Source organism: Siphateles boraxobius, unplaced genomic scaffold, assembly GCF_051911475.1.
Source record: "Siphateles boraxobius isolate OS27281-9 unplaced genomic scaffold, OSU_SipBor_1 12, whole genome shotgun sequence".
NCBI lineage: Eukaryota > Metazoa > Chordata > Actinopteri > Cypriniformes > Leuciscidae > Siphateles > Siphateles boraxobius.
This window is the reverse complement of record NW_027508722.1, coordinates 33,836,928-33,861,742: the sequence shown is the minus strand read 5'-3', so window position 1 is coordinate 33,861,742 and position 24,815 is coordinate 33,836,928. Positions and strand designations below refer to the sequence as shown.

The following is a 24,815-nucleotide window of genomic DNA, read 5'->3' as shown; positions in this document are numbered from 1 at the left end:
GTTTATCTATGTAAACATGTTAAAAAGATGATCAACTTATCCTACATAAAAAAACGCTCGACACCTTGCTTTTTTATGTATTTATTTTTTAAACAAAGAAAAACAGGGTTTCTTATACTATATTATGACAAAACATCACTGTGAATGTTCTGGCACTTATTTATATTTCTTTATTCGTAGGCCTACAGTATCACGCTCCCGCGCTGGCGGGTCTTCTTGGCGTGACGGAAGTGACGTCACGGCGTCAAGATGTAAGATGGCGACGCATCACAGGCAGAATGCAGCGGGTCGCAGGAAAGTGCAGGTGACTGTTTCACACTCGCGTGTGGGCTTGTGGTGTGTGTGTTTGTGTTATTTGTGCGATGGTCGTAGTGTTCAGACTGTAGATTGCTGTGGTGAGGGTTGTTTTAAACGCGGGTGTGTGTATTTGTGTGGCGCAGAGGGAGGTGGAGGCCAGGCTGTGTCTCAAAATCTAGTGTGCTGCCTTTCAGACTGCAATTTTGGGGCGTTTCGAGTCAGGTGTCTAAGAATGCTGTATACTAAGTCTGCATAGACAGCTTACTGCAACCCATGATAACATAAACTCGATGTGTCAGAGTGTAAATGACTGTTATTTGCTGCAAATGGAAATATTTAGCCGGGTTTGGTCACAGATTTCGATTCTATAAGGTCACGATTCAAAATGTCATTACGACAAAAATTCTTCCATACATGATGAACATATGGGAATATGCTTGCTGACTACATGACCATATAAGCACACAGCATACTGAACATATAGGAACGTGGTTACCATGCATGAGCACATAAAATGAACATTTGAAGATCTACACATATGTATAGGTTACAAAATATGAGTATATTGCTATATCATGCCTGCATACTGCACACGTATTTTACATGTGCTTGTCGAAAAGGTGTTTTTGTTTTCCAGGAAAAAAAAAAGTCTAAATTAATAGTCTTCATGGAGTAACTCAATTAAAATTAGTTCTGAACTTTTTTAAACAAATTAACAATGACTTAACGTTCAGAATTTTTGGGATTTTTAAAATAAACTTTATCAAATAAAAATAGTGCTTCATCACACTGACAAATTTCCATTTTATTTTACTGTCATGTGTAATATATAAATGAATACAAGTAAAGGAATTAAAAAAAGGGCTAGAAATAATATTAACTCAAGTCTTTTCTTAGGTGTAATTATAAGATGGCTTGTATAGGCTGCTTTATATATTCATATGCTCTCATTTAAACGCATTACACACCGTGCTCACATTTTAGTTATATATTTTACCCCAGTCTTATGCTGCGTATTACTTTATAAAACTTTGAAAATAAAAGCTAAATGGATCTGCATGAATTATAAATCATGAATCTAATCTGCATGAATCATAAGTGGCGTCAAAAACGGTGTATTAAGAGCTCTTTCCATCCTTGGGGCGATATGATCCGTTTTATTTCACGATATGAGTGAAATTTTGCATTTATTGATACTTCAGCAAAAACTAATACTAGGCTAATTTAAGGAAAATGTCCTCAAAACAATTACATGAGAGTAAACAATCAGCAATATAATAAGAACAAAGAAACCAATTATAATCAAAATGGGCAAATTAGCCTACAGAACTAAAATACTTTTATTTAATTTTTTTTTAGGAAATATGTGCTAATAGTGGTATTCAGATAATAGCCTACAGCAAAAAATTGAATAATCAAATGTAAAATAACACTGCAGTCTTACTGCACTGTACACATTAAATATAGATTAATCCTTATTAAAGCTACTAAAGTTATTCAGTAAAACTATCATTTGTTGTTTGATTATCATTAATGATGGACACCAGGTTCATTAGGTTTATTCACTTTTTGCACGGATCCAATATACTGTTACACGGGTTTTCTTCTCACGTTTACTTAAGACATAACCCACTGTTTATGTGAATACTCTAAAAAATATATATATATTTTGACATTTATGTGTTTAGGCGTGTATCCGAAGCCCATTTGCTTATCCATGTTCGGCTCTGAGTCGTAGCGCACACAGAAAGCCGTCTGGGGAACAGTGTCTCTTTTAATGACACTTGTTTAATATCAAACACGTCCTGCAGTTTAGCAATTTTAAAACACTCACTTATTCGGCTGATTTGGATGTTAAGTTTGGGGTTTTAGGGAGGAACGAAAGCACATCGCTGTGAAGGAAAGGAAGTGCGCTGGACAGAATACAGCAGCGGCACAATAATCATTTTACCTCGATTATCTTGTTTTCATAATCAATGGATGCCGAATTCGAAAATCAATTACAATTTATCGCACAGTGATTATAGTTAGTACTGCAGTAACTACATGTAACAAGGACACTGTAAAATAAAGTGTAACCATATTATCATTGTAGATTCGAATGTGTTTTCTAAAGTTTTTGGTTATTTTAATGCACTTTTAGTAAAATAAGGGATATACATTTTCAGAGAAAGTCATAATTATGACTTTTTATCTCATAAATTAGATTTCTTATGAGACAAAAAGCCTAAAAATATGACTCTGTATGTCATAATTATGTTGTTTTTTTGGCATAATTTTGACTTTTTATATCATAATTATGATTTAAAAAAGCATATTTTGTCTTATTTGCTGAAAATAGCTTTCATAGTTTATCTATGTAATCATGTTAAAAGATGATCAACTTGCTTAAAAAAAAAGCGCCTCGTCACCTTGCATTTATTTTTAAACAAGAAAAACAATGTTTCTAATATTATATTATGACACATCAAATAAATGATGACTGTGCATGTTCTGGCATTTATTTATATTTATTTATTACGCTCGAGAGCGAGTACGATTAATCGCACAGCCCTACCGTATACATGCCGTTCTCTTCTGACTGCTTTCTTCAGATTAAAATCGCTGCAACTAGTCCTGAGCGTGTGTGTGTTGCAGGTGTCGTATGTGATCAGAGACGAGGTGGAGAAGTATAATCGTAATGGAGTGAACGCACTACAGCTGGATCCAGCTCTTAACCGGCTCTTCACCGCTGGTCGAGACTCCATCATCAGGATATGGAGCGTCAACCAGCACAAGGTAAACCTGTCTGTGATCTCAAAACTGATTTGAGAACAGTCTTCCCTGGACCGGGGAAATGATGTCGCTGCTCTTTCCTGCGCGTCACATTTAAATAAAAATAAAAAATTCTTCAGCACCTGACCAATTAATACTAGCACTTACCTTTTCTATTTGTTTTGTTTTGTTTTTCTGATTTAAAACTTATTTAGTAGGATTATGCCTGAAAAGGTTTTTATCATATGTTAATTTAAAATAAATTGTATAATATGACTTGTTGTGTTTGTTTGCTTGGTTTTATTTTATTTATATGATATTTGTATTTTTGTAATTGGATTTTTGCCATGAAAATAGCCTTAGATGCTGACATGGCATTAAATAAAACTATCTATCTGATTAAAAGAAAAAGAAAAGAAACCTTGCTGTGTGTATTGTGCTCGACTAACTGAGACGTGTTACAGCTCTTGTATACTAGGGCTGTAACGATATGCGATATGAAACCGAAATCACGAAACACCCCTTCCAACTCCCAGAGTTATCCTTCCTGTCCAGATCCAGTGCTACCACATCTTTAAATTACTATTAGTATTATTTGAAGTTAACATTATAAAATACGTAAACCACAAAACTAGTCTCTTTAATTTGACCTGTAACGGCCGGTTCACACCGCAAGCGTCAGCGGCGCGCATGTTAATCAAAGAGTGCATTCACAGCGAGTCTATGTTTGCTGCGCTGCTCACGCTCAATTAAAGTGAAAGCACGCTTTTGATGGACGAAATAAATATGATTTCGCACAAAAAGTTCCCAAACTGCACTGAATAAACACATCTAGTAGTGAGTTTTAACAAGAACTGGAGTAGGCACACAAAAGAAAATGAAGACATTTTTCAAATGTTATTTAATAAAAAATATATTTTTTTCCCCTCAAAATATTTTTTTTTCTCTGCTCCAACAAACCCCCCCCCCCCCTTTTTTTTTTCTTCTAAAAAGGATCAAGGTTTGTATCGAATCGTGGGTCAAATATGAACCGTGGGTTTGGTGTATCGTTTAAAGCCCTATTGTGTACTGTTGCCGGTCTGATTGCTTCTTTTGTCCTCCTCATTTGTAAATCGCTTTAAATGATTAAATGTAAATGTCTTGCAGCAGGATCCGTACATTGCATCAATGGAGCACCACACAGACTGGGTCAATGACATCGTCCTGTGCTGCAACGGAAAAACACGTGAGTGTCTGACAAGTGCAGGGGCCTTCGCTGTTGTGTGTGTACAGCACAGATATTAGGGATGGTAAGATCAACCGAGTGAGTTCACTAGTGTAACAGCGCAGCGCTTCTGTGTTGTACATCACACGCATCACACACATGACCAGCGTCGGCCAATAGTGAGCCTATGTGTGACGTACAACACAGAAGCGCTGCGCTGTTACACTAGTGAACTCACTCGAGGCTCACAGAGAAGGACATTGATAGTTGAATAAAGTCGTTATTTTTGTTTCTTTTTGCACACAAAAAGTATTCTCAGTGAGCCACTGTAGTCACTTGGACTATTTTAACGATGCCTTTAATAACTTTTCGGGGAACAAGTGTCAATCCCTTAGAAGCCTATGGAGGAGTGATCCAGCTCTCAGATTTAATCACCAATATCTTAATTCGTGTTACGAAGATGAACGAAGGTCTTACGGGGTTGAACAACATGAGGGAGAGTAATTACTGACAGAATTTACATTTTTGGGTGAACTATGCCTTTAAGCTACTTTATGATTTGCTGTATGTCTGAACAAAAGAAATAAGTTAACTATCTATACCATATTGCATCCTATTTTTCTTCATGCATCGTATTACATTGAATCGCATCGCGTTGAATCGACACGAAATCGGATTGCACCTCATCGTGATAGTAGTGAATCGTATTGCATCGGTAGCTGCTTATATGTATCTTTAATGTATCGTATCGAGATGCGTATCGCATCGGCCTCAGTTATGGAGATGCACATCTCTAACAGATATATACGTGTCTGTTGTCTCTACAGTGATATCAGCGTCATCAGACACTACAGTGAAGGTCTGGAACGCACACAAGGGCTTCTGCATGTCAACGCTGCGAACGCACAAGGTACTGTCATGTGACTAATGACTCCAGAGCTGCAGGAAAATAAAACTCTTCTTCACTAGGGTATATCCTGAGCTGTTTAAATTTAATGTTCTTTGAATGATAGAATGAAAGAAACCCTCGAGGAAAAGGTGATGCAGTGATTCATATATGTAAGACAGCACTGCTTCCTTATTGTATAGATATCCGGTAACACTTTAAAATAAGGTTTATTAGTTAAATACCTTCCAATCCAACTTTATTTAAGCACTTTTAAACAACCAAAGTGCTGACCTTAGTTAACATAAACGAAAAAGGAACTGTACTTCTACTGCATTTATCAATCTTAGTTAATATTAATTTCAACATTTACTAATACATTATTAAAATCAAAGGTTGTATTTGTTAACAATAGTTAATACAATGTAAACTCACATGAAAAACTTTTATTTTTATTAACTAACATTGACAAAGATTAATGAATACTGTAAGAAATGTATTGCTCAATGTTAATACATGTTAACTAATTAACCAAATTGTAAATTGTAACCAGATATCCTTAATTGTTTATCTTAATTATTTTTTCCCTGCGCATTAGCCTGGTCACATGGGTAGCATCCTGAAGATAGCTTTATTTCTGCTGCTATGTGTGGGTTTGCAGCCCATTCGTATTTATGTGTATATAAATACACTGCCGTTCATAAGTTTGGGATCTGTACGATTTTTTAAAAAGAAGTCTCTTCTGCTCAGCAAGGCTGGATTTATTTGATAAAAAATACAACAATAACTAAAAACAGTAATATTGTTAAATATTATGACAATTTAAAATAACTTTTCTATTTGAATATATTTTAAAATGTAATTTATTCCTGTGATGAAAGCTGAATTTACAGTGAATCTTCAATGTCACATGATCTGAAATCTGAAATCATTCTAATATGATTTAATGCTCAAGAAACATTCATTATTATTATCAATGTTGAAACAGTTATGTACAATATGTTTTCAGGCTGCTTTGATGAATAAAAAGTTTTAATTCGTCTATTTGAAATAGAATCTTTTGTAACATTATAAACGTCTTTACTGTCACTTTTGGTCAATTTTATAAATCAAAGTATTGATTTCTTTCATCCCCCCACCCCATCTTACCCAAACCTTTGAAAGGTAGTGTATAATGTTACAAAATTTTTTGATTTCAGATAAATGCTGTTCTTTTGAACTTTCTATTCATCAAAGAATCCTCAAAAAAAAATTGTGCATAACTGTTTCAACACTAATAATAATAATAAATGTTTCTTGAGCAGCAAATCATCATATTATACTGATTTCTGAAGGATCATGTGACACTGAAGACTGGAGTAATGATGCTGAAAATTCAGCTTTGATCACAGGAATAAATTACACGTTACTATATATTCACATAGAAAACAAAGAGTGCACTGTATCTGGTTTTCTACTTTCAATAATTTGAATAATTTTTTCATTAGTATTTTTGTGTGTGTTTATGCAGGACTATGTGAAAGCGTTGGCGTATGCTAAAGACAAAGAGCTGGTGGCTTCGGCTGGGCTGGACAGACAGATCTTCCTCTGGGATGTGAACACACTCACAGCACTGACCGCATCCAATAACACTGTCACTAGTGAGTTCTCAATTACTCTGATTCAAATTACAGGGTGACTGACATTGATTTTTGGCTCAATAACAACACATATTATTATATTTAAAGTCCCCCTGTAGTCAGTCATATTATCCCTTAAAACTCCTCTTTGATCACCAAAATAACACATTTAAAATGTGTTTTTTCCTTAAAATATATTGAATGTAACTCGACACCCTTGCCTTATTAATATGCACGGTTCTATAAATATGCAAATGAGCCCCGCCCCCACTCACTCACTCAGAGATCCACTCGTTGACGATCACACGTTGATCTGATTGGTTACAAGGTATTTTGTGACGTCAGAAACACCAGCGATTTCAAAGCGTGTTTTTGAGACTGTCTTTGGTTCACTGCAGTTTTAAGGAGAAAATACTCAGCAATGCTGTCGACTTATGAATTTACACATGCTTTTTCTTAAAGCATATTAAAAACACCACATAGACACATAAACTACATTAAAAGCTTGATTTCTTTTTTTTTACCACAGTGGGACTTTAAGTATCTAATAACTGATATGCAGAACAAAAAAAAATCTACTTTTTGATATTATAATGGCTGTAACACTTTACAATAAAGTCTTATTTGTTAACATTAGTTAATGCATTAGCTAATAATGAACAGTATGTGTTTTACAGCATTAGTTAACCTTTGTTAATGTTAGTTAATAAAAATATTATTCATTGTTTGTTCATGTTAAGCCGCTTCGAAATCGTTCTCTAACAAATGAAACCTTTATGTAGAGTGTTATGACTAAATTATCATTTATTGGTCTTACAGTGTTTTTTTTGTTTTTTCTTTTTACCTCAATGTGACTTTAAGTGTCTAATAACTGATATGCAGAACAACAAAAATTACTTTTTGATATTATAATGGCTGTAACACTTTACAATAAAGTCTTATTTATTAACATTAGTTAATGCATTAGCTAATAATGAACAGTATGTGTTATTAGTTAATAAAAACTATTCATTTTTATTCAGAATGATTCATTGTTCATGTTAAGCCGCTTCTAAACCGTTCTCTAACAAATTAAACCTTATTGTAAAATGTTATGACTCAATTATCATTTATTGGTCTATTGCAGTGGTTTTCAACCTGTGGGCCGCGACGATATTGCAAGGGGGCGCCATTCACTATTAATACAAATAATAATTTTGGTAATACATGTAAAACTGTCTAATTACATATAAAAAGTTCAATATATAATGAAATAACATTTAATAAATATTAAACTGTTACTGTGTATTCACTATTTACGCTCGCTGTTCGGTTGTTAAGAATAAACCACCAATACTTTTGCTGCATACTGTAGGCTACAACAGATTTAAACATGGATGAATGGTTATCAACAGGGTCGCTGAAAAGGACAAATGCAGATGTTTCTTCATCTACAAGTAAGGATAAATCTTCAGCAATGCCTGACATCAAAAAGACTAAAAATAAAGCTAGACCAAGAAAATACAGTAATGACTAGCTAGCGGTAGTCTTCACATGTGTGTGAGAACAAACAGCCATGTTGCTTTATATTATTTAGCTTATTTTAGCTTTACACGCTATTTTACCGGAATGAGTTTTACTTCAAGCCTGATCTCCATTTGCAAAAGTGTTTAGTATATGCTAAACAAGACCAATCTTTGCATCTAATTGAGTCACAAAGACTTCAGTTGTTAGTCTCTTAGCACCCGCAGTTGAAGCTGTAATAATAAGATATTGACAAACACTCCTGTGCATATTTGTGTTTGCACTGCGGAGAGCGTAAAATGTTGCTATTTACAACATGCTTTTGCAGGGTTGAGCAGTGTAGCCAATCACAGACATCTCTGTTGATTCCTTGAATGCAACGGCCAATCAGAGGTGTTTATGTTAGACAAGTTTCACCACTCAAAACACCAGAGTTTTAGTTATGCAAGCTTGTGAATCCTCTCATTTGAACAAACGCAGTGTAGACAGGGTGTAAAGAAATGTATTGTGCAGTGTAGACAGCATCATTGATTAAACGGATAGTTTAAAACAAAAAGGAAAATCGTCATTTATTTACCCTTAAGTTGTTCCAAACCTGTATAAGTTTCTTTATTCTGTTGAATACAAAAGATATTTTGAAGAATGTTTGTAACCAAACAGTTGTTGGGCACCATTGACTTCCATAGTATCAAAAAAAGAATAATAATATGGAAGTCAATGGTGGCCTATTTGTTTTCAAACAGGGTCTAAAATACTCGTCAAGCGGCAAATGCGAGTAAAAATCTGTGTTGGCAAGTATAAAACGGTAAACAAACATGAAGGACGCTCAGGACAGTTATAGGCCGGCGCTGCATCGCCATAAAAGTTTTAAACCTTGGCAATATAAAGATTCAAGTGCAAGAAGACACAAGAGAGAACTCAATTCGTTATTTACACGCTGCGTGGAAAGTTTTTTGCGCAAGCATCCGAAGCGACATCGTGCAAATACTGAAATGAGCTCTTTCACTTTCACCAAAATGCCAGTCTCTGCATTATCCTAGTAAACATAGCCGGTAAAGGCTTAAGTGAACGTAAAGCGTAAGGAAAGACAAAACGTGTATCAGTATATTAGATCAGTGCATTCACTCTTAAAGTGACAGAAACCTAATATTTCTCCTGCTTTCTGATTTTAATGTTAATTAAACAACACAGGGCAAATAATAACAATTATTCTCTGCTCTTGACTGAATAACTTTTGTAAGTTTAATAAGAGTTGATCTGTTTAATTTATACAGAGAAGACTATCTAGTGTTTTACATTTGATTGCTTTATTCAATGTCTCTTCCTGCAAATTACTGTTACTTATCTTTAATAATGTTTTAAATTTATATCAGTTAAGCGAGCAGAGTAGTTTTAGCTGTGGCATTGAAATTGGAATAGAGAATTGTGAATTTTCACTGGTATCTAAAATGTTGGTTTCATGGCCAGAAGAAAATTTACTAGCCTTAAACATTTTTTAAAGTCACCGGCCATTGGCAGGTGTGGCAAAAAGTTTGTTTTAGGCTCTTGTTTACAAATGTTTGTCAAATATCTTTCTTTTTGTTCAGCAGAACCAAAGACATTTTATACAGGTTTGGAACAACTTTAGGGTGAGTAAATATGACAGAATTAAAATTTTTGGGTGATCTATCCCTTTAACTCTCAAAATTGCAATGATTGACATAGTGACCATAGCAATGGCCTGGACAGAAGTCTGATGTTTCTGCATGGAGGCTAGAGCAGCAGATTTGATTCTGGGCTCGATAACCCATTATCTGCGTTTTCTGACGTAAATAGTCGGCTCCGTTTAAAAATTATTGCGTGTTTGGTTGTGTGGGCTGCGAGTTGGAAAAGGTTGGGAACCACTGGTCTATTGCAATCACAATCCAAAAAAATTGATGAAATAAGTTACTTTACACTTTCGTTTGGAGCCTTTTATCAGTAGCCCAAAATCTGTATTAAAGAATCACTGAATCCTGAATTTAAGTTTGTGTTTAAAGATAAATATCTCTTTCTTAATGCTACACAGCGTCTTCTCTCAGCGGGAACAAGGACTCCATCTACAGTTTGGCCATGAATCAGATGGGGACGGTTATAGTGTCGGGATCCACTGAAAAGGTTTGACATTTCATTTCTGAGTGAAATAATCTTAGTGATAAATCTCAATTTTTGCCATGCATTTTTGGTTAACATTATTGCTATGCAGCCTCGATTACATTTCAGTCTTTTTTGATCAGGGATATATTAAAAGAATAAAAAAAGTTAGTTTAATTTCAGTATGTATAGAATGATACACCTGGGTTGTGCAGAGCAATAATGAGTGTGTATATATATATATATATGCACATACACATACATAATTTTTTGTTTTTTCTTACAATATTGCCTGTATTCTTCAGGTTCTTCTTATGATATTTGTTATATATAACAACTGCCTGACGTTCTGAGTCTCTTTCTGATGCCGATCATTTCACATTGTCTTTATTTAATTGATTTGTTTTTCTCACTTCAGGTTCTGAGAGTGTGGGACCCACGCACCTGTGCCAAACTAATGAAACTGAAAGGACATTCAGACAACGTCAAATCACTGCTGCTAAATAGAGATGGAACTCAGGTTAGATCAAGACATGTGCTCAAATATTTTCTTCAACTCCGCCTTATAATTAAGGTTAATATTTAAATAGTTTAACAACACATGTTCAATCTTATTCACACTAATTATAAACACTAATTTTAGGGTCAGATTTACTAAACGGGACAAATTAGCGTGAGTGCAATTCCATGGGAGTGGCCAGTTTTGCGTGTGATCTACTTCTGATGCGCAAATTAAAGGGGACAATGTGTAATTTTTTAGGTATTTTATTATTTAAAATCAATATTTTATGCATAAATATGTCCTCAATGGTGTACAAATACCTCTGCCAATGATCTGACTTCTCCTCGTAAACGAAGAATTTATTATCTTTATATACATGTGACGGGACGGTCCACGGAGGCTTCCATGTCGTTCCGCCATCTTGAAAAACTATAATAGCAGAGAGGGTCAAAAAGTACTAGGCCAACGCGTTTCCACAACGTGTTTTCATTCAGAGCCAGCGTCACGTGACTGAAAGCAGCAGAAACGCAGGAGCAGAGCAGTGAGAGACTGCATTGCACTGTTATTATTCATACTGTATTCGTTGTGTCAAGTTACAGTTTGTTTGAAATAACAAACCTGTTCACCCGAAGGAAAACTCGACGAAGTGCTGTTAGAAGACATCCTGTCATAGCTTTTTGGTACATAACAGCCACCGTAGATGCAACACGCATTTGAAAAAGCGAGGCGCTGGAGAGCACAATTCGTTTGAATGCAAAATACAATTTCACCGCTAGATGGGAGAAAGTCCTACACAATGTCCCTTTAAGGACCACAGACGCAGTCAAATCATTTACATAATGAACAACGCAATCTACCAAGAGCAGCGCAAATTAGCATTGGGACCACGGATGATCCTCCTTTGCTGGGACTGTATCTTAACCAAAGTGGATTATCTACTCAATCAGTTCTTCAGTATTCTCTTTTGCTGGGTAATGAACGAGCTGATGCCGCTGCTAATGAAGCTCTTAATCAGGAAGTTAATGAATGCCTTCAGATATTAGACCGATTATTAATCGGTACATAAGTGGCAGGAAGAGTGGAATATGTGCAAGAATAATAAGCTATATGAAACTCATCCGGAAATTACAAACAGACTTTTTATCACTCTTAAACTAAACTTGATCAAGTGGTCTTCACCAGATGTCATATAGGTCATGTATGCTTTTTTGCACACTAACCCTAATGTTTTGTAAGATTCCCCTAACTGTTAAACATATTTTAGTAGATTGTCCTGGACTTAATACAAGTAGAATGCATAAAGTTACCTCACTTATTTAGTAAGATTATGCCTGAAAAGGAATTTTTTTTAATCATATGTTAATTTAAAAAATCTTGTATAATATGCCTTGCTGTTTTTGTTTGTTTGGTTTTTATTGTATTTATATGATATTTGTATTTTTGTAATACAATTTTTGCCATGAAAATAGCCTTGGATGCTGACATGGCACTAAATAAAACAATCTGAATCTGGGACCACGGATCATGCAGGTGAAAATGAGGACTGTGAAATCCCAGCTAAAGAAGCAACAGTGCGTTAGAGAAAGAGGCACAGGACAGAAAATTAAGGGTTGCAAGAAGTTTTGATGCACCAGGTACTGCGTGACTCCTTGTAGTTGAGGGTTTTAAGGAGTCTTATTTCCTGCAGCAATTTAAAAATAACATGGCTTGGCAAACGATATGTTCGGATAACAAGTGTTCGCAAAATGGGTTAAGACATGCTTTTTATGGGGCGTTAAATAATGTTGCAAATATCAGTAAATAGACTAGCGTAAATCGTGTCGCGTGATTCATTTCAATACTCTCCTCCCATAAATTTTGCGTTTGAAAGGGAAACTCCTACAAATGCATTTGCAATAAGGTCAGCTGCAAAAACAACTCGGTCCACACTTTTTCAGCGCTAATTTTGCACTGCGTGTCTTTAGTAAATCCTGACACTAGTTTATTAACGCCAAAAGAGGGTTTGCGCTGGCGCAAGCTGTTAGTAAATCTGGCCCTTGTTGTTGTTGACTGTAGAAGCGGTATTAAAACTACTAGTCCTATAGTGCGTTCAAGTCCTCCTGAGAAGTTCGTACTTACGAGGTGGGAAGTCGTGTGTACGACGGCACTGCGTTCAAGACACTTTCGTCGGAGTAAGATGGCGGTGAACTTTCTCTTAATTACGTAATTACACAAAAATACAGCGAGTTTCTTAAACTCTAGTTCTAGAAAATGAAAGACAAAGAAATGTGCTTCAGGTGTACTTTGGTTGTTTTTATATTTTAGCCACTACAAATTTTATCGTTACATATTTCATTCTCAAATGATAAAGACATCATATTCTGTGCAAGCATTTAGCTTGCTTCGCTGTAAGAAAAGTCTAGCAATATCACTGCTAAATACCTTTAAGTATTGTGTTGTCCCGCCATTTTTCTCAGTGAAATGCCCTCAACTCATAAAGATCAGGGCTTAAAGAAAATCCCACTCGTATATTTACGACATCGCGGTGGCGTTCATGTGCGCTCAACTCGTAAACACAATGATAACGAGATGACTTGAACGCACACGCACCACTAGTCCAGTCCTGGACTCCACCTTTCTGTCCTGTTGTGTTCAGCCCTGGTCTGTGTGTGTGTTCAGCCCTGGTCTCTGTGTGTGTTCAGCCCTGGTCTGTGTGTGTGTTCAGCCCTGGTCTGTGTGTGTGTTCAGCCCTGGTCTGTGTGTGTGTTCAGCCCTGGTCTGTGTGTGTGTTCAGCCCTGGTCTGTGTGTGTGTTCAGCCCTGGTCTGTGTGTGTTCAGCCCTGGTCTGTGTGTGTTCAGCCCTGGTCTGTGTGTGTGTTCAGTGTCTTTCAGGGAGTTCTGACGGGACGATCCGGCTGTGGTCTCTGGGTCAGCAGAGGTGTATCGCCACGTACCGCGTTCATGATGAGGGCGTCTGGGCGCTGCAGGTCAACGAGGCCTTCACACACGTTTATTCCGGAGGACGCGACCGCAAGATCTACTGCACAGACCTGCGCAATCCTGACATCCGTGTGCTAATCTGTGAGGAGAAAGCGCCGGTGTTGAAGGTGTGATAGTCAAATACAATAGCTAAATGCTGGAAGTTTATTTAACTTCTTATTTAAGAGTCAGATTTCTATATATATATATATATATATATATGTGTATGTATGTATGTATGTATGTATGTATGTATGTATGTATGTATGTATGTATGTATGTATGTATGTATGTATGTATGTATGTATGTATGTATGTATGTATGTATGTATGTATGTATGTGTATGTGTGTGTATATGTATATATTCGACTAGAGCTGGATGGTATGCTCTGTAACACCGTGTCCTAACTACATGCGACGCGTGATAAAAGGCGTCTTTTCCATGTTAATCAGAGTTTTTGTCCTAACCAGTGACGATTCTATTTTAGAAACAGTTTCTATTTTTCTGCGATGTCGTGCTGGAACAACAAACACAAAGTGTGACAATGATAATCTCAGGTACTGTTCATGTGCTTTATTTAATGTTAAAAGCATGCCGTGTGACTTTGAATATAATTTAGTGCTCCAGCTTTGTAGATGTAAAAGCAACAATGGATAATCCTCAGATCTTGAAATTAAACAAATGGAAACAAGCACGTTCAAACTGTAAACAAACAAGTGTATTTTTTGACAAAGATTGTTTTGGTAACTCCGTAGCCTATGTATTTTTAATTATGTTTAAATGGTGTAATAGTCGTGAATTTGATTATGTAGCCTACTTCTCCATTTTCTTGTGAGTGCCGTCAAAATTACACTCTGGTGCCGCGAGACTCCGCCCACAAGCTGTTCTGATTGGCTGTGGGTTTTGATTTGATTTTGACGCGTCTCGCAGTCGGGTCGAGTGTGTACTGACAAATTATTTGTTGCTGAAATCTTATCGCATCGCATCTGGTTAAGACACTGTTATTGGTTTTACCACACGGTTATTAGTCATTTTTGTGGTCAGATATCCGTTTATTTACAATATTAACAGAATAAACATAGAGGAGAATAGTAAAACATATTTTCTGAAGTCCACAATCAAAAGTTATATTGTCGCTGTCGGGTGGAAACTGGAAACCTCGTATCTCCATGTCTCGTCATTTTAATTTGTTTTCATGAATCATTACTTTTGGTCACGCTTTACATCACACCGTGGGTTTTGCAAATATTTAAGCAATGAAAAGTATTAAAAAGAGCTTGTGACTCTCTCGTAACTCCATTGGCTCCTTAAACTGTCAGTCAAAGCTCATAACTCCGCCCACCTCTATCATGAATGAACACATTATGGAGCGTCTCTGCTTGTTTTCAAAGCAATGGTAAATAAAGAACTGGTTCTTTTAATAAGTACAGCTTACTTTTACAGTAAACTTTTCTTTACTCTAGATAAACTACATATATAAAGGCTAATGTTTTATGTATTTGAGGAGCAGAGAAGAGCGTCTTATTCTAGTAAATACTGTCTTAAATAGCCTTTGCGAAGCACTTCGTCTTTATTAATTTGAGATTTAGTCTAAATGACAGAAAAAACGGAGCGCCCACAATATAGCTACAGTAAACCTTTATAACCTGTAAGTTGAATAAAACAAAAGATTTACACAATTCACTGGTCAAAAACCTCTTAATTACATTTGAGCTTGATTTTGGTCAAATGTTAATAATACAATACAATACAATACAAAGTTTATTTATAAAGCACAATTTAAAAACAACCGAGGTTGAGCAAAGTGCTGTACAAAAGAAGATAAAACAAACACAAGCTGTAGAATAAGTGTAAAACATAAAAGTAAAATCCTGAAACAGTAAGTCAAGGTATATTAAACGCCAAAGAAAATAAATGCGTCTTGAGGGAGGACTTAAAGGTAGATAAAGTTGGGGCAGTTCTGATATGAACCGGGAGAGTATTCCATAGTTTAGGGCCGATGACAGAAAAGGCACGATCACCTCTATTTTTTAATCTTGTCCATAATAAGTAATGACACATGCAAATGTCTGACCATACTTAAAGTCACAATATCAACTTTAACAACATGGTGATTAATTACTTTCCATTCTCTGCAAAGTAGCGTTTTTGGAGATACAAGGTTCCCGTCTGACAACAACTCTCAAGCATAGAGTGTAATACAAAGTGTGTCAAGTATAGGATATATGCTGTATTGTTAAGATTGAAAAATAAAGCGATCTCTATAGACTTTAAATCTAGGCGGCAGCTGTGGACCACGACCAGGTAACGGAGAGTAAGGTAAAGTTACTGAAGTGTGAATGTGCTTGGGTGTCTTCCAGATGGAGCTGGACAGGTCAGCTGATCCGCATTCGGCCATCTGGGTTTCCACCACGAAGTCCACGGTTAATAAATGGGTAAGTGCAGCTGGTGTCCGGCGTGACGCGAGCGGAAACACCTGCTCCAGCTGTTGTGACCTCACACACACTGAGCTTTAAGTATTGTGCAGCGTGCTCGTTTACCCACGAGGGTCATTATTTAGTGTCGCCGTTCCCTGGATGTGGTCCAGTGGTATTACTTTAAGCTAATCTTTTGTGTTGCATGTTATCCACCCTATTCTTTATGTATGAGCAGGCGCAGACATTTGTAAAAATGATTGTGTCTGGCCTCTGGTATCATCATCTTCCAGTTATTTAGTTATGTCCACAGGTCGTATCTTTAAGTGGTCGAATGTTTCTGGTAATCATGCGTGGCCACTGGTACTCGCACATACACGAGTTTATGCTTTTCATCTGCTAAAATATCACTCATAGCAAAAATGACAACATTGGCAGGCACAAATATATTTTTTTCTCCAAATAGCAGCATTGTTACAAATTTGACATCTATTTCATACAATAATTCAATAAACAAGAACTTAATTACATTTAAGACACAAAGTTTCCTGTTTTGCACTATTTCGCCAAACAAATATTGGTCCAAATAAAGCCACAGGACTGTTTTGCATCTGAGCAAGACACAGCGGTGTTTCATTACTGAATAACTCACTCATTAATGCTTCTTTCCTGATTGAATCAACTGTTTTGAATGAATCAGTTGAATAAATGATTCAATGACTCACTCATTAACAGTGACTTGCTGCCACCTATTGGCGGTTTTAATTTCACATTAAAAATATCTTTATTTTTTCTCTGAAATATAGCAATTGTAAGTCGCTTTGGATAAAAGGGTCAGCTAAATGTTAAATATAAAACATCAAAACGTTATTTCTGCATTTTTAGCAGCAGGTTAAACACATTCACGTCCCTCTGATCTGCATTAAACATTCTGTGTAAAAGCATCGAAATCCACTTTTTTTTCTCTGCACTGCAAAGATGAATTTTGTTGAAACTGATTTAATTTGATTGGCAACAGCCCTATTGTGTATTATTCTAAGTGAATTTATTCATTAAATGCAATAATTTGACGCAAAACATGATGCATACATTTAATCAGGTTAGAAAAAAATACTTTATAAAGGTAAAAATGCCCATTAAAGTTAAAAACATATTTAAACTTATTGGAAAAGATGATTTCTGTCACTGCTGTGAACTGACTAACACACAGAATATGAAGAATATCAAAGACTTTATGAGTCAGTCCTAAACCTGCCAACGTTCAACACAATAAACACACTCAGCAAAAGATCATCTAATTATCGTTATCGATATAACTCTTGGTTCTCTTGGCAAATCTTGGTTTTATGTCTATATTGAGTTTTTTTTTTTTTAATGTTTCTGTTTCACAGTCTCTGAAGGGAATCCATAATTTCCGAGCGTCTGGAGATTATGACAACGACTGCAGCGCTCCGCTGACGCCACTGTTCACACAGCCCGAACAGGTTATTAAAGGTACGACTGTCTGCATGATGTACTCAGTCTTGAATTGTGTCTTTAGTGTGTTTAAGACACTAGGAAATGAGCAGTTTTTATTGTATTCTTTTGTTATGCTGTGTATATGCATGTTAGCGTATCATCCAGTGAAACATAAACATAAAAATGACTTAGGATATGTATGATGATCAGCTTTTAAACCGTATCTTCAGCTTGTTGATTTGATGTCTTGACCTCTAGGTGGCGCCAGTATAATTCAGTGCCACATTCTGAATGACAAAAGACACATTCTGACCAAAGACACCAATAATAATGTGGCATACTGGGATGTGCTTAAGGTACCGTGTTAGATTAATGTTTATATTCATTGATTGATTCGAATTCTAGTTGTTGTGCAACTGGTTTGTTTTCTGATGTTTTTCAGGCTTGTAAAGTTGAAGACTTGGGGAAGATGGAGTTTGATGAAGAGATCAAGAAAAGGTTCAAGATGGTTTACGTGCCGAACTGGTTTTCAGTGGATCTGAAGACGGGGGTAAGTCACTGCAGAACAGTGTTTCACAGGGTTCCCACGGGCCCTTGAAAGTTTGAAAAGAATCTGAAAAAACTGTTTCAAGGCCCTGAAAATAAAAATGCATAGATACAAGTCCTTGAAGGTTTTTATTTTGTGCAAGAAGTTTTCTGGATAATATTATTCCCTCCGGTCCACTAATGTGTTATTTCGCCAACACTTCGTGGCCTATGCATACTAGCTTGTTTGATTTCCGTTAGTAACGCGCATTTACGCGTTACGTTAAGTGTTTCCCTTACTATGTTGGTACTCTTTGAGGTACTTTGTTGTATGTTAACATTGACGTTCACACACGCACGCACAAAACTACTACGATGGTACCTCAATGTTTGTTGTTCGACACAACAAATGTGTCCCCACATTAAAGGGATAGTTCACCCAAAAATGTAAATTCTGTCAGTATTTACTCTCCCTCATGTTGTTCAACCCCGTAAGACCTTCGTTCATCTTCAGAACACGAATTAAGATATTTTTGATTAAATCTGAGAGCTGGATCACTCCTCCATAGGCTTCTAAGGGATTGAAACTTGTTCCCCGAAAAGTTATTAAAGACATCGTTAAAATAGTCCAAGTGACTACAGTGGCTCAATCTTAAGTTTATCAAGCGACGAGAATACTTTTTGTGCGCAACACAAAAAAAAAACGACTTTATTTCAACTATTCATTTCCTTCTCTGTGGGCCTCGAGTGAGTTCACTACTGTAACAGCGCAGCGCTTCTGTGTTGTACGTCACACGTAGGCTCACTATTGGCCGACACTGGTCATGTGTGTGATGCGTGTGAACAACATGAGGGAGAGTAAATACTGACAGAATTCTCATTTTTGGGTGAACTATCCCTTTAAGTCCTTGAATTTGAGGGTGTTGGACATGGAAAGTCCTTGAATTTGAAGTTAGCCAAGGTGTGGGAACCTTTCAACCCAGATTTACTGTTTGGCTACGTTCACACTGCAGGCTGAAACGACCCAATTCCAATTTGTTTTCACCCTATGCGACCTGTATCTGATCTTTTCATGACAGTCTGAACGACAACAACTCCGATCTTTTGAAATGCGACCCAGGCCACTTGGTTATGTGGTCCAAATCCGATATGTATCCGATCTTTTGAAATGCGACTTCAATCTGAACGGCCAGGCCACATGTATCCGACCCGCACGTCATTGATGTGCGACAAACGTCATAATTCTGCGTTGAAGTAGGCAGGAATGAGAAGATAAACAACTATGGCGGACGATGCTGAGACAAGTTAATGGAAGGGAAGCGAGGTTTCTGATTTAATTAATATTTGGACGCCGTTGACCGTTGAGTACTCTTCTGCGCATGCGGGTCACTTCTGGGTCATTTCACATTCACGTTCTCAGAATCGGAATTGAGCGTTAAGCCCCTGCAGTGTGAACGCAGCCTTTGTCAGGTCTGTTAGGAATCTTTTTGCTTTTCATTGACAGATGTTGACTATAACGCTGGACGAGAGTGACTGTTTTGCGGCCTGGGTTTCTGCTAAAGACGCCGGATTCACCAGTCCTGACGGATCCGACCCTAAACGTGAGAACGCCCTCCAGAGGCTTATGTTTATCGTGATAGTAAATCCTGAAGGTGTGTTAATGTGTTTGTTGTGGCGCAGTGAATCTGGGTGGGCTTCTGCTTCAGGCTCTGCTGGAGTACTGGCCTCGAACACACATCAATCCCATCGATGAGGAGAGCGAACTGAATCATGGCAGCGGTAAAAACACTCTTCCCTAAACTGAAACACTGATTATAATATTTAATAGTATAAAATAAAAATATATGTATTGACACGTATAAATATTTTATAAGTTAATACTTGCAGTATCATATTTATTATATATGCTAATTATAAAAAAAATATTATATTATTCAGGAATTCTAAACGTTGATATTCCTTTGTTAAAATTAATATAGATATTGTTATAAATATTATTATTATTAGTAGCACTATCTATCTTTCTGTAAAAAAAAAAATATATATATATATATATATATATGACTTATTATATACATATGTAATAATATTGATTATACAGTAATAATAAACTTGGATATAACTTTTTATAATATTAAATAAAATGTTATGTATAATACATAAATTAAATGATATATAAATATATATTTATTTTTATTATTATAAAAAAGATATATATATATATATATATATGTATATATGTGTATATATATATATATATATATATATATATATATATATATATATATATATATATATATATATATATATATGTATATATGTATGTATATGTGTGTGTGTATATATCATAAATTATATACATTTTAATAATTCTTTACACTATATATTTATGACCAAATAATATTCAAGTTAGAATACTGGATTTCTGGGGGAGAAAAAATGCATTTATATATATATATATATATATATATAACTTATTCACACACACTAACTATTAAATATTTTTTATTATTTAATATTTGTATTAAATAGTTTGTTTGAATATTTAATATTAATAATTATTATTATTATTCAAAATTATACAGTAATTATAAACTTGGATTTAATGTTTATACAATATAACATTTATATTGATTTAAACATAATAATATCCAAGTTTATAATTACTGTATATATGTATAAGTTTCTTCTTCAGATGATGATGATGATGATGATGGCATATGTTGTGTGTTTGCTCAGTGAACGGTGAACATGAGAGCCGGATACAGAAAGGAAATGGATATTTTCAGGTGCCGCCACACACTCCGGTGATCTTCGGGGAAGCGGGAGGAAGGACATTATTCAGGTGTGTGTGTGTGTGTGTCTTCCTCTTTAATCACCTCTTCAGATGCTGGTGATCCGTGATGAAACGAATCTTTCTTTGTGCAGACTGTTGTGTCGAGACTCCGGTGGAGAAACTGAATCCATGTTACTCAACGAGACGGTCCCGCAGTGGGTCATCGACATCACAGTGGACGTAAGATCCTGTTCACGTCTCCAAGAAATCTCTTATTCTTTCTCTTTCTGTTATTTAAAACAAATTTATTTAATTCTCCTGCAGAAAAACATGCCCAAATTCAACAAAATCCCATTCTACCTCCAACCACATTCATCTTCCGGAGCAAAGACGTTAAAGAAGTACGTGTGTGTGTGTGTGCGCGCGTGACCGTGTGTGTGTGTGTGTGTCGGCCGGTCGGTGATGTTTCAGTCTGAAGCAACTGGATGCAACCGTTTTGGATGTAAATTAAAACTGCATTAGAATGCATAGCCGTGTGTTTGTGTGTTTTTAGGGATCGGTTGTCGGCCAGTGACATGTTACAAGTGAGGAAGGTGATGGAACATGTGTATGAAAAGATCATTAACCTGGACAGCGAGTCTCAGACGGGCGGTTCGACCGGAGAGAAGCCGAGCGAACAGAAAGAGGAGGAGGACATGGCGGTGCTAGCGGAGGAGAAGATCGAGCTGCTCTGTCAGGACCAGGTACCATATCAGATCAACACACCGATACCAGTCCATCACTGTCACAGTCTGATTAGTGGATACAATTTCTATAGCGGAACCAGTGAAGTTTATCGCAACATGCTTCTGAACTGGAAGCTTTGTTTAAACTTAAAGATTACTATAAGAATTGTTTCAAAGCAGCTTCACAGAAAAGCATGATGTTATTTAGGGATGCACCGATAAAATTTTGGCCGATAACTGATAATTCTTTATGCTTGAACGTCGATACATCTAAATAAAAAATTGTGGGGCTTATAATATTGTGCACCCCTAATGTTTATAATTTTCGTTTATAATATAATTTTTAAGGCATGATTATCTCAATGCCTTATAGTTGCATTTAGCAGATCTGAGCTGGGCAATAATTTAGTTACATATTGCAATAATACAAACAATCAAGCTGTTAAGATTGGCTAATATATAAAATCTTCACAGTGACAGAATTAAGTTTATTTTGTTGATGATATTGAAAGATTGGTATTTAGTGATGCACGGTATATCAGCCACCATATCGGTATCGGCCGATATATGATCCTTTTTAATGTTAGCGTTATCGGCCCGATAATAACATTTGGCTGATATATTCAAGCTGATAAATAATGGGTTATTTCCTTCAGATGTTCACTGTTCAACATGATGGTTTTGAATTGCTTGAAATATGATTGGAAAATGCAGTTCAGTGCAACATGTCTGTATTATCGGCTACATAAAATTATAATCAGAACATCATTATAATTGAGTGCTTGGGACACGGCTTTAATGCCGAGACTTTTTTGTAGTCAGGCTCTTAAATTATATAAAAATTTAGATTTATCAGCCTATATATCGGTTATCGGCTTTCAAATATAAAGAATTATCGGTACATATATGTTTTTTACATTTCAGTATCAACTAGGACATCATCAGTAATACTGTTGCATGTGTGCTAATCAGACCAAGAGACTTGCAGCTAAATGCTTGTTTTCGGAGTTATTTTCCTAATTTAACCAGTAATGCCCAAATGAAATCTCCTAGATCTCATAAAAATGAACTGAATGCATCTTTCTGACATGTTGCATTTCTTTCGGAAGGTTCTGGATCCCAACATGGATCTGCGAACGGTGAAGCACTTCATCTGGAAAAGCGGGGGCGACCTGACGCTTCACTACCGGCAGAAATCCACGTGAAACTCGCATCGGATCCATTCACAACACTTCACATTCAAAGCACACGCTCACCTGCACTTCCCGGTTCTGTCTGGCGTCTAGATCATCAGGCCGCTCGGCGTCACGCATGTTTATCCCAGTGTAAACAAGCTGGAGATCTGTGGAGAAACGCTCAAAGACGTGACATGGCTTTTAATGAAGTTTGAGTTTACCTGTTCGTTCACCTGTTAGGTTTAATTCTTTTCTCTTGGCATGAATTCTCTCGACGGATGCCATATTGAACATGTCCGACTGCTTGAGTTGCTTTGGTTTTGTTTTTCACCGCCCCTCTTCTCATTTAACATTCCAGTGACGTGTTTGTTGCCAATGACGTCATCAAATCCCTCTCGCGGCATGAGCGGAAAACCAAGGATAGCGTCTGGAACTGCTCTAAAACAATCACGAGTTTATAAACGTCTGATAAAAGAACGCTGTTTCCCATGATGCATCTCACTAACGTGCTGTGATCATCAATGCATCCATTTTTGTATATATATTGTAATTATTTTGTAGTCAACTTGAACTTGAGTTGGAGATTAGGAGGTTTTTATTTACTTTTTCTTTTTTAAGAAAATGTATGGTATCTTCAAAAAGGTGCTTTTTCATGTCAAATATGATGACAGAAGTATAGAGAGAGAGAATACTCAACATTATAATTGGTAATAGTTTTTTTAAAATGAATAATTCTCCCAAAATGGATAATTCTTATACATTTGTTGATTTTTTTTAAAATTAATTAATATATGCTGTTATATGGAAAAGAGCTGCATGAAGATTCTTCAAAAAATAACAGGATATCGGTTTAAAACCAAATGACGATTTTCATTTTTGGATGAATTATTCTTCGATAACAGACTGTTTTCTGCTGAGCATTATCTTTCCTTCCTGTGTATGCACAGGAAAATATACAAAAATAAATGAATATATATATATATATATATATATATATTAAAAAGCTATGAACATTGAAGGATGACATCACTGGATGGCAGTCTCTGTTCAAGTTTTTAATTTATGCAAAACTAAAACTGTTCTGCAAACGTTTGTCAATCATACGAAGATTTGCACAGTGTTCTAGCAAAATATATTAACGTATATATTTGGTCTTAAAGACAAATAGAATGATAATTATAGTAATACAAAACCATCAGAAACTAAAGCGAGAGACAAAACTGGGTTGGCTCTCTGAAAGGTTTTAAAATGTGTCTACACCCCCTGTATTTATGCTTCCTGTGTTAATTGTAATTATATGCAGTATATTTTGGGTAAATAACAGCTTAATAAATGAACCAATAATGACTGAGATTAAATGCTGTTGTTTGAATGATCCTGATGTTCACCTGCTTTTACAGGCTCATCTGGTTATTAAAGAACTCAAATGATTGTTAAATGGATTAAATCCTTTAATACATTTGTATGATTTATCCTGATAAAAGAGCTTGATGGTCATAGCCTTACATTAAAGCGGATTAATACTTTTGAAATTACACTGATTTATTCAGCAAACTGATGATATGTATCCTCTATTGGTTTATATTTAACATGTGTATTTCTCGATTTCAGAAGTGGAAAATTGTGTCTGCATTTGCATGTCAATATTTCGGAGGTAAGCATGAAGCGCTGATGCGTGTTTATGTGTTCAGAATTCTCTTTTCTTTTATTATAATGTAGAATTAATCGAAGTCAAATAAGGTTACATTTTCTCTTTAATCTTGACACTTCTGCACCAACCTTTTTTTTAGCAGTTAAACAGTTCTGTGCATGTATATACGTCTGTGTGTGTGCATGTATGTATGTATGTGTGTGTGTGTATATATATATATATATATATATATATATATATATATATATATATAA

At 35.9% G+C, this 24,815-nt stretch overlaps 1 protein-coding gene across 4 annotated transcripts; it reads left to right on the top strand.

The window, feature by feature from the left end:
- Positions 1–227: 227 nt before the first annotated feature.
- wdr48a (WD repeat domain 48a) lies at positions 228–24,268 on the top strand. 4 transcript variants are annotated; one of them, XM_077219204.1, is made up of 20 exons: positions 230–304; positions 2,935–3,075; positions 4,201–4,276; positions 5,083–5,165; positions 6,652–6,781; positions 8,155–8,196; positions 10,311–10,399; positions 10,794–10,895; positions 13,739–13,963; positions 16,198–16,272; positions 17,643–17,745; positions 17,968–18,065; positions 18,152–18,259; positions 19,739–19,835; positions 19,915–20,013; positions 20,974–21,079; positions 21,163–21,250; positions 21,335–21,411; positions 21,564–21,753; positions 22,845–24,268. In XM_077219204.1, the coding sequence occupies exons 1-20, from the start codon at positions 257–259 to the stop codon at positions 22,938–22,940; spliced, it is 2,073 nt and encodes a 690-aa protein (XP_077075319.1). In that variant the 5' UTR covers positions 230–256; the 3' UTR covers positions 22,941–24,268. The 4 variants fall into 4 exon arrangements, with proteins under 4 accessions (XP_077075321.1, XP_077075319.1, XP_077075317.1 ...); XM_077219202.1 differs by having other exon boundaries at positions 4,198–4,276; XM_077219206.1 differs by lacking the exon at positions 8,155–8,196 and having other exon boundaries at positions 228–304.
- Positions 24,269–24,815: the final 547 nt, after the last annotated feature.